We start from the raw sequence: 12,849 nt of genomic DNA, 5'->3' as shown, positions 1-12,849 counted from the left end.
CCTGGCAGCCAGCCTGGGAAAAGGCAGCGGGGCCCCTCCTGGACGGAGGCTGAGATCCGGGACCTGCTGGGGCTCTGGAGCGAGGAGGAGGTGCTCCAGGTAATGGGGAGCAAGAGGCGGAACGTGGATGCGTTCGCTCGGCTGGCCGAGGGCCTGGCTGCCCGGGGTCACCTTGCCCGCACTCCTGACCACGTCAGGAATAAGGTTAAGGAGCTGCGGCAGGGTTACGCCCGGGCCCGGGATGTGGCCAGCTGATCTGGGGCCGCCCCCGCCACTTGCCCCTTTCACAGGGCGCTCAGGTCCATCCTGGGCCCCCGGTACACCTCCTCCCTGCTGGCCACTCTTGACACCTCGGCCAATGAGCCCCAGCAGGCCCCAGAGGCGGACTCCGCCCCTGAGGCAAGCCCCTCACCCCAGGGGTCCCCCCAGGAGCCCACCCCTGGGACACCGGAGGAGGAGGAGGGGGAATCCTTCTCCAGCGATGTGGGGGCTGAGGATCGTCCTGCCGTCCCGGAGCTCCAGCAGGGCGTCCGCCCACAGGGTGTCCCCCGACCATGGGAGCGGACCGTCAGGTATGTACCCCCGGTGCACACCCCCGGGGTTGAGGAGCAGGGAGAAGAGACATGACCAGGACCAGACGACCATGGCCCCAAGGACAACAGTGGCATGTCCCTCAGAGGAGTGCATCAGCCCCTGCTTCCCCAGCAGGACAGTGCCATGCCCCATCGCTGGGGATGGGGGGAGCAGAACCTAGGGTCCCCGGGGGGTGGGACACCCATCATCATCAGCAGCATCTCCCAGGGACGGGGATGGGGAACCAGCAGCAGAGGGGTGGGGGGACAAGGGCCACGGCTATGGGGTCACACTAACGGCTGTCTCCACTCTTCTTCCCCCCGTGTTCTGCAGCTGCACCATTGGAGGGCCCGGAGAGCGCTGGCGAGGTGTCAGTGGTCCCGGAGAGCCCACCGGGGCCATCCCAGCAGGCCAACCCCTAGGCAGAGCACCAACCAGCCCCAGCACGGGGCCGACGACGGAGCCACCGCCATCCAAGGACGGCGACAGACCCCCAGCTTCTCGCGACCCTCCGGCGTCAGCTGGAGGTGTCAGAGCAGTGCCTGCGGGTGGACGAATGGCGGCTGGAATTGCAGGAGCGGGCACTGGCCTGGCGCCAGGAGGCATAGGGGGCCTTTATGTGCACTTTTGAGCGCACAGCGGACTACCTAGCCCCGCATGCTGCACTGCCCGCCGCTCCGACCGTCATCCACCACCCCGGGGCTGTCCGACGAGGGGGACCTGGGGCCTGCTGACGTCCGCCGGCCATACCTGCCAGTTCGCCTGGCCCCCAGCCAGCCTCGGCCAGGGCTGAGGCCGAGGCGAGGGTCGTGCCCGCCAACCCCGGGCGCCAGACAGTAGGGGGTGCGGGGCCCAGGACATGGCCCCCACCCTTGTACATATCCCCCATCATATATTTGCGTATATAGTTTGTATTAGACCCCTGTTCTTTTATGGTACCTGCCCTCCCCGTAAATAGTTCCCCCCTTTTGTTCTCTCTCTCTCTCTCTCTCTCTATATATATATATAGTTAGTATTTTAATGTAAGAGAAATCACTGCTTTGTTTTGGTTTCAAAAACAACAGGTCTATTTTTATTTGCAAGAAAAGTGGGGGGGGGGGTGCTCTTGGGTGCTCTGTGGTGTGGGCGTGGGGGCAAGGAGTGTTGTGGAGGATGGGGGGGTGCAATGGGGGGCCTGCCAGTGTTCACCCCGCGGCCTGGTCGAAAAGGGCCCGCAGGGCCTCTGGGACCTGGATCCCCTCAGGGTCCACCTGGCGACTGGGGGCAGCGGGTGGCTGCATGTCAGCCCTGCCAGCCTCCACAGCCCAGCCCTGAAAGAATGCCTCCCCCTTGCTCTCCACCAGGTTGTGGAGTGCACTGCACCCACCCACAATCTGGGGGATGTTGGTGGGGCCTGCATCCAGGTGGGTGAGGAGACACCTCCAGCGCCCTTTGAGGCGGCCAAAAGTGCGCTCAACCACCTGGCGCGCATGGCTCAGGCGCATGTTGAAGGGCTCCTGGCTGGCTGACAGATGGCCCGTGTAAGGGTGCATTGAGCCAGGGCTGGAGGGGGTACGCCATGTCTGCGACAACGCAGAGGGGCATGGTGGTGTCCCCAACAGGGATCTCCCGCTGGGGGATGTAGGTCCCCGCCTCCAGCCGGCAGCACAAGCCTGAATTCCGGAACACCCGGGCGTCGTGGGTGCTGCCAGGCCAGCCAACATAAACGTCCAGGAAGCAGCCCCGGCTGTCCACCAAGGCCTGGAGGACCACCGAATGGTAGCCCTTCCTGTTCAGAAAGCGTCCTCCACTGTGCTCCGGAGTATGGATGGGGATATGAGTACCATCGAGAGCCCCAAAGCAATTTGGGAAGCCCAGGCTGGCAAACCCTGCAATGGAGGCATCCGGGTCCCCAAGCCACACGAGCCTGTGGAGGAGCACGGCGCTGATGGCACGGACGACCTGCAGGGGAAGGACATGGGAGAGCACCAGTGAGGGGTGTGCAGGGTGTGTCTGGCCCTCCCCGCCCCCAGGGCTCCCTCCCTGTGGGTCCTCTTACCTCCATGAGCACAGCCCCGACGGTGGCCTTGCCCACACCAAACTGCTGCCCCACAGATCGGTAGCTGTCTGGAGTGGCCAGCTTCCAGACAGCAATGCCAACCCGCTTCTCGACGCTGAGGGCACACTGCATGAAGGTGTCCTGGTGCCTCACTGCGCAGGTGAGCCACTGGCAGAACTTCAGGAATGTCTGCCGGCTCATGCGAAAGTTCTGGAGCCAGCGCTCGTTGTCCCACTTGCCGAGCACCAGCTGCTCCCACCAGTTGGCACTCGTGGGGTAGCTCCACAGCTGGTGGTGTGTACCGCGGTGGGGGGTGGAGGACAGCAGGGGTCTGGGGCTGCTTCCTCCTCCCCTGGGAGCAGCTCCTCTTCTGCAAATAGAAGGTGGTCAGCTGCCTCCTGCATAGCATTGAGCAGGGGAAGCACTGCTCCTGCAGGGGCGGCTGTGTGGACCTCTGGCTGCTGCTGCTGCTGGGGGTCCATGCTGCTTCGACGGGTGTGCGTGCCTGTGGCTCTGCAGACCGTGTGCTGTGCAGGCTGAGTGTGTCTGGGAGGGGCCCTTTAAGGGAGCGGCTAGCTGTTGCCCCAGAAGTGCTAGTACGCCCTGTGACCCTGTCTGCAGCTGTTCCTGGCAAGCTTATTTCAATGTGGGCCACTTTGGCGTGTAGACACTCCCCTGCAGCGCCTACCTCGATGTGGTGCTGCCCAACGTGACGTTCAATGTCAACAGCACCAGCCCTGGAGGACATGTAGACGCTATTCATCAAAATAAGCTATTTCGATGTAGCATACACGTGTAGACATAGCTAACATGTTTCAAACTAGAATTGGGAAGTTTTCTCCCAGCTGAAAGGTGCAAGGGTTTCCTACCTGAAGATGAGAAACATGGAACATGCTTGACAAAGGCCCAGGACTGCAATTTACCAGGTTTGTACACTAGCTTATGTGACAGGGACTGAACTAGTAGTTAAGGCACGTAAGTGCTACCTTAATCTAAATATTGAAAAAAATCATCAGAATGGAAGTAAAATATTTGGATGCCTCTCAGTCAGGAGTGCAGAGTTCCTAAAGCTAGAGAGGGAAGGACCCTCTCTCCCCCAGGCAAGTGTTGAGCATATTCTGGTTGCAGCTAAAGTGGCTCACATATTAAATTTAGAAGTAAGTGGTACAGGGCTTCCCCAGCATTCTTCTTGCAGCTCTCAGAACGATCCAACTAGGAAACTAAGTGGGTCTGTATGTTTTGCGAGGTTAGTAATTAAATGTGAAGCCTTCCACTTTCCAGTCTGCCATGTGAAAACACCTTAGCTGAACATTGTTACCAACTGCACGCTATTTGGTGGCCTGCACAAAGTACTGGATACAAGCCTAACAACCAACTGTCAGTAACCCTTACAATTGGCACAACTTAGCCTCAGAAGCAGAGCTGCCTTTTTTGCCAACAGTGGTAGTCCCACTTCCTGAAATAGAGCAATAATGTAGGTTCAGAGCAGCAAGGCAGAAACTTCCACTTAGCCAGTCTCTGTTGTACAAACCCAGTGAACAGAGAACTTCACTCTCCAGTGCTAATTGCTCATTCTCATTCTCACACTCTCTCTCCTACCCCCCCCCATATTTGCTTTATAAATAAATGCAGAAAAATCAACCATAGAAGTCTGTGGGCAAACTGCTTTCCCGTTCAGCTGGTCTCTTTCCTTGGGATAATGGTGCAGAAGCCCAGTCAGGGAGAGCTCCTTTCCAGTCACAGATGGGCTGCTGACCCACTCTATGATCATTATTAGAGCAGTTGTAACAAGAGTCTTCTTGAATTTTATATCAATTTTCCATTTTGAATACTTGGATACTTGTAGCAGCTCTTACCTTCTGAATTTCATTCTCTACGAGCTTTATTGGTTCACTTTGTTCTTGAGCCATGAAAGCCAGAAGCTTCCTTATCAATTGGACATCTTTCATGACAGCCTGCAAGTTCACAGTCTGACCATTTGTAAACATTTGGTCTCCAAGACGGTTCACGGGACGATACCTACAGCAGATCACTCATTACACAGAGATAAAGCCAACAGAAACAACAACCCCATCTCTTCCTCTCCCACTCCCCATCGTCACTGCATTAGAAATATGAAGGTGAACTAACAGTTCCCGTGCAACTTTTGCAGGCAACATTATCACGCTGAAAACCATTCTTCTGAGAACAAGTTTCACTAGTACAACCAAGTATCACCACACAGTTACTGTAATAATTTAGAACGTTACTTGTCAGTAGCATTGTAGCCCTTCAACAGCATTTGCAGGAAACTCAAGTGAAATCCACCCTCAATTATTAATTACTGTGATTTTTCCTGAACTGCATTTCTCTCAGCATTTTAAACAGAGCAGTACTTAAGCTGTAGAGCTTTGCACTTTTGACTTTCATAAACAGTACTGCTATGTCTACACTAGCACAAATCTTCGAAATGGCCATGCAAATGGTCATTTCAAAGATTACTAATGACATACTGAAAGGCATATCCAGCGCCTCATTGGCATGTCGGCAGCTATGGCTCTTCAAAATCACTGCTTTTCGCTGCCGCATGGCTCGTCCAGACAAGAGTCCTTTTCGAAAGGACCCCGGGAACTTCAAAATCCCCCTATTCCTAATCCTATGGCCATTTCGAAGATTTGTGCTAGTGTAGACACAGCCAATATGATGATAACTAATTTCTCCAAAGTTTTTCCAAGACGTTTTGTTACCTTGAAGGTGGAACAACAAGGAGATCTAGAAAGAACATATCGGGACTGAATCCTGAACTCTCACCAACCTCCAGACCAGAGAAGAGGTGTTTTAGAAAGAAACCTAAGCAGTACAAGAGAAGAAAAAATTCATACTGGGACAGCTGTCCTTTAGGCACCCAAATCCACAATTGCATTTCGTCATAAACTAATGGCATCTCATTAGGTTAAATATCAAGACCAAATACTAAATAACAGTGGCACCCACCAGACAAATTATTTACCTTATGGTTTATCTACCAGTCCGGTGTTATTTATTGTATTTTCCTATCATAGCCTTCAGAATTTTATTCTACATACACATCTCCGTAGACTCCTATTACTTGCTATAAGAGTGCATAAGGTTCTGTATTATCAAACAACCAACTGAAAGGCTATTTGTGAATTAGAAGTATCATCACTAAGCAATAGTCTATCTGGTTTTCTACAGCCGTCTAGAGACATACGAGGGAATGTCTGTTGTTTCACAGTATACAGTAATCACTCGAAATGCACGATTTTGAGTTGTGCTTAACTCACATTAATGCAAGTTAAGTGCAACTCAAAATCTTGCTCCCCCCGGCCATGGTTCAAACCGCTCCCCCAAGCCCCGTGTGGCTCCAGCTCTCCCCTCTTCCCTTCTTACATGGCTACAGCTCACCTCCACCCCACATGGCACCAGTTCAAACACCCTAGCCCCAGTTCACCCACACCCCACATGGCTCGCTCTCTGACTCCCACCACCCTCTCATGCAGCTCTGACTCACCCCGGCCCCAGCTCTGGCTCACACCCACCCCACGCAGCCCTGACCCACCCCAGGCTTAACCCTCCTGACCCCCACGCCCCCCAACTTAACTTTCAAAAGGAGCTCCGGGTGCTCCTGCTGCTTCTCCGGCTACAGAATGTGCGTTCCGCCACAGAAAAAAGCCACCCCCCCCAACTTACGCGAAATTTGAGTTATGCAAGGGTGCATGGGAACGCAACCCTCCCGTAACTCAAGGAACTATGGTACTATGCTTCCCTTCACCACGTGACTTGGTCTCATTGTATATACAATATATACCAGACCTGTATTCCACACCCACAAAAATCCAAAACAAAACCATATATTAAGAAAACACTTAGGTTGTAAAGAAATACCAGAATATGGGTTGCCTATATCAACTTGTTTCTGCGTATACATTATGATACAGACTTTAAATTTAATCTTCAATTTTGATCATTATGCTTGACAAAGATGGATAGAAACAATATCTGCCCTGATTAAAAAAAAAGAAGAAAAAAGGCAGGACTAGTGATGCAATACAAGCATTGAGAAATCTGAACTCTCTTTGATTTGACAACAATTACCTTCATTCTTCCACAGAGCAACAATGTGGTCTTTGGCAATGATGGGTGTCAAGTACCCTCTTTTCCCCAACTGAGTCTCATCTATAACTGAAGAAAAGATATATTTAAAAATATTCCCTTTACACATAGTAGCTGTGAAAAAGTTAAATTCTGTTTCCAGCTAGATAAGGAAAAAATTGATGGAGCAACGTTTGCTGTTAACTACAAAGGTGCCTGGTATGACCAGAGAAGACTGCTGTTTATGAAAGGAAGAGAGTGCCAAGACACTGATGAATCACTGAGTTACAGCTGGTAGATGTTTATGCTTGCTCAACCTACCTCTCTCCCTAAAATCTTGCAGATGCACCAGACACTACGGCTACTCCAAAAGCAAAGCCAAATTATTGGGCTGACTTACAAGTCATATATTTGAAATAAAAAGCTGGAATTTACCTCAGAAAAAATCTCAGCAGTGGGGAAGGCTAGTTAAACAGAGAAAACTGAAGGAAATTTAGGTCTGGTTGGGCCTCTGAGTTGCAAAAAATGATGAACTGCCCATTGCAGTGGATCTGTGGACCAATGATAGCATGAAAAATGCAATAGTTACTTGCACAGAATAAAATTATGTTTTACTTGCTGGCTCCTCCACAACGGCCTCTTTGATGAACTTCTGCTGTAGCACTGTGGGATAGGTTACTGTCAACTTGCTATTGTGTTCTTTCCGTACCAATGATCTTCTAGATCTTAAAAACAAATTTGAAAAAACCCAAAGTCAGCATGATGGGTTTCAATTTTAAAATGATGGTTTACCTTATAAAAATAAATCCACAAGATCACTTCCTTTCTCTGCACACAATCATACTTACTTGCAATTTGGGCATCTCTTTGAAGTCATATGAAGTTTCCAAAACTGTGCAATTAAATTACTCCTACACTCACACACATTTTTTACCTAGAAGGGAGAAAAATAAACAAAACCCAAAGCCTTAAAAATGATAGCATCACAATAAAAGCTACAGATTAAGACATTCACACACAAAAACAAAGATTTGTCTAATGCTGAATAGCACTTAATTTAAATTTGCCTCTGTTGATTTAATTCATGCCTTAATCACATTAATTTCCCCCTCAGCTGACATTCTCCCTATATGAAACTGGAGAAAAGCTTGAGGAATATCTATGGTTAAGATTAGAGGCAAAAGCAACAAGAATGATGTTGTAGAGGGCGTTTGCTATAGACCACCAAAGCAAAAGAATGAGGTAGACAAAGCTTTCTTCAGACAACTAACAGAAGTTTCCAAATCACAGGCCATGCTTGGTTCTCCTGGGGGACTACGCTTGCATTGCTTTCTCAGCACTTGTCAAAATGCTGAGACAATCCAAGACATTTTTGAAGAGTGTTAGGAACAACTTCCTGGTGCAAGTGCTGGAGGAACCAACTAACTAGAAGTCACGCTCCTCTTTGCCTGCTGCTCACAAAACAGAAGAATTGGCAGGGGAAGCAGCAATAGATGGCAACCTCAGCAGCAGTCACCATGAAATTGTCAATTTCAGAATCCTGGTAAAAGGAAGAAGAGAGAACAGCAGAATATGGTCCCTGTATTTCAGGAAGCCAGTCTTTGACTCCTTCAGGGAACTGATGGGCAAGATCCCTGGGAGGCTAATATGAGGGGGGGGGGAAAAGGAGTTCATGAAAGCTGACTGTATCTTAAAGAAGCCTCATTAGGGGCCCAGGAACAAATCATTCTGACATGCAGAGAGAAGAGCAAATATAGCAGGCAACCTACGTGGATTAAGAGAGAAATCTCTGGAGAGATTAAAGCACAAAAAGGAAGCTTATACAAAGTGGAAACTTGGATAGATGACTAGGAACGAGTATAAAAATATTGCTCAAGCATGCAGATTGGAATCAGAAAGGCCAAAGTGCAACAGGAGCTGCAGTTAAGCAAGGGATGTAAAGGATAACAGGAAGGGTTTCTACAAGTACGTCAGAAACAAGGTGGTAGTCCGGGAAGGTGCAGGAGCCTTATGGAATGGGGAAAGCAACCTACTAACAGATGATGTGGAAAAAGCTGAAGTACTCCATGCTTTTTTTTGCTTCTGTCTTCACAAAAAGGTCAGCTTCCAGACTGCTGCAGTGAGCTGCACAGTATGGGGAACAGGGGAGTAGCCCACAGTAGTGAAAGAACTCGCTAAGGGCTATACAGAAAAGCTGAATGTGCAGAAGTCCACAGGACTGGAGTTAATGCATCAGACGCTGCCAAAACAGTCGGCTGATGTGACTGCAGAGCCATTGGCCGTTATCTTTGAAAACTCATGACGATCAGGGGAAGTCCCAGATGATTTAAAAAAAAAAAAAAAAAGCTAATATAGAGCACATCTTTAAAAAAGCAAAGATGGAAAATCTGCGGAACTACAGACTAGTCAGCCTCAGTACCTGGAAAAATCATGGAGGAAGTCCTCAAGTAATCCATTTTGAAACACCTGGCGGAAAGGACAGTGACCAGTGAACAAGAATTCACAAAAGGCAAGTTGTGCCTAATAAGCCTGATTGTATTCTGTTATGAAGGTAACTGGCTCTGTGGATATGGGGAAAGTGGTGGATGAAACACACCTTGGCTTTAGCAAAGCTGTTGATACAGTCTCTCAGTTTTCTTGATGTCATGTTTAAAAATGTATGGACTAAATGAATGGACTACGAGATGGGACAGAAAGCTGGCTAGATCATCAGGCTCAAGAGGCAGGGATCAATTATTCAATGTCTACTTGGCAGCCAGTACTGAGGAGAATGCTCCAGGAGGTTTGGTCCCGGCACTGGCTTTGTTCAGTACTTTAATTACTGATTTGGCTAACAGGATGTATTGCAACTTCAGCAAAAGTTTGCGGATGACACTAAGCTCTGAAAAGAGGTAGATATGCTGGAGGTTAGGGATGAGGTCCAAAGCGACCTAGTCAACATAGAGGACTGGGCCAAAAGAAATCAGATGAGGTTCAACACGAACACATGCATAGTCCTGCAGTTAGGATGGAAGAATGATACAGGTCCTGGACTAACTGAGTAATCAGATGTTCTGCAGAAAAGGACCCAAGGATTATAGTGAATGAGAAGCTGGATATGGGTCAACGATGTGTCCTTGTTGCCAACAAGGCATATGACATACTGGGATGCACTAGTAGGAGTACTGCCAGCCGATAAGAGGAAGTGATTATTCCCCTTGATTCAGCATTGGTGACGCCACATCTGGAGTACTATGTCTAGTTTTACCCCACTCGCCCGACTACAAAAAGGATGTAGACAAATTAGAGTGTCCAGCAGAGAGCAATGAAAATGATTAGGGGGCTCATATGACTTATGAGGAGAAGCTGAGGGAACCCGGTTTATTAAGTCTGCAGAAGAATGCGGTGTTTGTAGAATTTGGTAGCAACTACCTGAAGAGAATTATCAGGGAGATAGCCATGTTAGTCTGTATCTTCAAGAACAACAAAAAGTCCTGTGGCACCTTACAGACTAACAGATATTTTGGAGCATAAGCTTTCGTGGGCAAAGACCCGCTTCATCAGACGCACTGGGGGTGGCAGGATTCCAGAGGGGTATTTAAAGAGTGGGGTCCAGGGCCAGAGCGGACAAGGTCTATTCAGCAAGGCAGAAATGGCCCATTATCAGTAGTATGTATCAAAAGAGGAAAAACAAGTCAGATGAGACAGATCCATTGTCAGAGTCTAATGGGGAGATATTAACACCCTGGCTGCTTCTACACTATCACTCTCCCATTGGAGGTGACATGGTAATCAGTCAATTCGAAGCAGGCTAATGAGGCGCTAACGTGCATATTCAGTGCCTCATTGGCATAATGGAAGCCGTAAATTTCAAATTGCCTCATTACCATACCACCTCCAATGGGAGAGTAATAGTGCAGAAGCAGCTGGAGGCTGACAGACAGCAAGATGCCAATAGTTTCATTTGGAGTCTAAACCCAAGACTATACCCGTGGGCCTTGACAAACCAAAAAACTACAAACTTTGAGTGAAAACCTAAGCTCGCATAGAAAACAGGAAAAAAATGCAGTACAGCAGTAAATCCTCAGAATCCACAGATTTTTTCATGTCAAAATATTTCTGTTGTCCTAAGAATACATAAGAGCTTTGTTACAGCAACACACCTTTCACACAGAAAAAGGGACAAATTCAAAAAACAAAAAGACTGTAGGCAAATTACTTTCCTTGATAATATCTGTCCTGTCGCTTGTTCACATAACTTATCCTAATACTGAGATATGTGCAGTATATTTTTCCTAAAAAGGACCCATTACAGCCCCAAGTACATAATATTTGCAACATGATTTTGACAACTTTTAGGTTCATCACATTTACGTAATTATTCTCAAAGCTCTATCAAGTCATTTCTCATCACACACAGATAAAATTCCAAAAGAAAACACATATACCTCCCAGCTAAGTTATCTTATCGTCACGTGGATCTAGTGTCAACTCCACTATAAATATTTGGCCAAAAGTTACCATTGTCGTCTCTAGAATAGTAGAATTTGCAACTTCAGGAAAACAAAAAACAGGAAGATACCTGATCAAGCTACTTATTTAAAAAAAGTACACACGGCAAGACAGATTTCAAAAAGCATCACTTAGTCTACTCACATGTGAACACTGATCTCCTAGTTCATTATTTTGAAGTATTTCATTCACATGATTATTTAACTGTTCTTCAATATCTAAGGCAGATGCATCAGTATTCTCATCCAAAAACTGAAAGACAGAGAAAGAAGAAATTAGCATTATAATGCTATTACATTGTGGCAAACTCAAAAGGGGGGATACCTACCCTATTCAGAATGGCCTCAAGATCACACACAGCATGAAGCAACCCCTTCTCCAAGACTTTCAGCTGGCTAAGCAACAAGTGAACCACAGCTCGACTGCAGGTCAGCAAGTGACAGTTTAAACAAGAACCTCGGATCAGAAGGTATAATTTCTAAAAAGGAAACAAAAATGAGTCTGGCAGATTTAATGACATAGAAAATAAAACTGGAGGAAAACTGATTCCTCTTAAGGAACATGCCAATGTTGTTTGGAAGATAAAAGCTACTTGTTAGCAATTTGGAAAGTCTCTAGCTTTCAAATGGTGAAGTAGCTCTTTGATACCCTGCATCTATGAATAAGAGCAAGCTTCTCCTTCCACATCCCAGACAGCAGCATAACTGCTTCATTTTATGTCTATTCAAGTCATATTCCATACTCCTTGTCATAGTATCTGAGGCTATGGCTACAATAACTCAAAATAACATATATAATTTGTGTTGTGCAAATTGCATTATTCATTTCAAGTTAGCTTATTTCAAATTTGGTGCCATCCCAACAGCGCTGAAATTTGAAATAAGCAGCTATTTAGAAGTTTTTGCTACTCCTCGTATGACAAGGACTACCAGAACCAAAACATCCTGTAGAAAATAGGTCTATTATTTCGAGCACAGTGTTTAGCCAGTGAGTTGCTATTTTGGAATAAATTTATATCCCAAAGGAGCAACTATAGTATAGCAATAGCCTGAGACTCTATGCCCTGATCAAGCAGAGACATCCGGAAGTAGCATCCTGCTTGAGAACAGCTAGTGAGGCTCATAGTGAAGGACCTTTTAATATTCACAAGGTTAGTCTGGGGGAAATAGCATCCCACTAATTTAGAATTAGCTCCAGAACATTAGAGAAATGGCATGCATGGAGTGCCCTCAAACTCTGCTGAAACTAACAATCCAACATTTCTCCTCAGGCACTCAGCATATTGCTGGATGCAGCTCTTAGAGCTTTCCTTCACTTGCACATTTACCTAAAATGCTATTCCAGAATTATGGACTAATTATTTGTTATCAGCCCTAACATGTTACTCACACTTTGCAACAGCTATTTAAATAAATTTCCAAGTATAGTTGAACCCTTAGTGCTAGTAGAGACCTTTCTGATCTTTAGACAATCAACAATATAAATTAATGCTCAACTGAAGCATTACTACTAATTTTTTTTATTCACATTACCTTATCATCAATATGTATTTAACCAGAGACATTCATACTTAATTTATTCCTTTTAAGTATTATGCTCTCGACATGTCAAATATAATGGCATCTGCTTGCAGTGAATTTTTTAGTGAAATGGAG

At 47.1% G+C, this 12,849-nt stretch overlaps 1 protein-coding gene across 2 annotated transcripts in view; it reads right to left on the bottom strand.

Annotated features, from left to right (window-relative positions):
* POLR1A (RNA polymerase I subunit A) overlaps positions 1-12,849 on the bottom strand; it is a 73,234-nt gene that overhangs the window by 58,009 nt on the left and 2,376 nt on the right. For both annotated transcript variants that reach the window (XM_074992282.1, XM_074992283.1), the window contains exons 3-9: positions 11,523-11,672; positions 11,339-11,446; positions 7,552-7,637; positions 7,319-7,428; positions 6,707-6,793; positions 5,338-5,440; positions 4,468-4,630 (exon numbers count right to left, since the gene is read on the bottom strand). In XM_074992282.1, coding sequence (XP_074848383.1) covers positions 4,468-4,630; positions 5,338-5,440; positions 6,707-6,793; positions 7,319-7,428; positions 7,552-7,637; positions 11,339-11,446; positions 11,523-11,672 — 807 coding nt within the window. The remainder of the gene's footprint in view (positions 1-4,467; positions 4,631-5,337; positions 5,441-6,706; positions 6,794-7,318; positions 7,429-7,551; positions 7,638-11,338; positions 11,447-11,522; positions 11,673-12,849) is intronic.

This window comes from Carettochelys insculpta, chromosome 4, assembly GCF_033958435.1.
Source record: "Carettochelys insculpta isolate YL-2023 chromosome 4, ASM3395843v1, whole genome shotgun sequence".
Lineage (NCBI taxonomy): Eukaryota > Metazoa > Chordata > Testudines > Carettochelyidae > Carettochelys > Carettochelys insculpta.
Note: the sequence above shows the minus strand (reverse complement) of the source record. Positions and strands in the feature narration are given on the sequence as shown.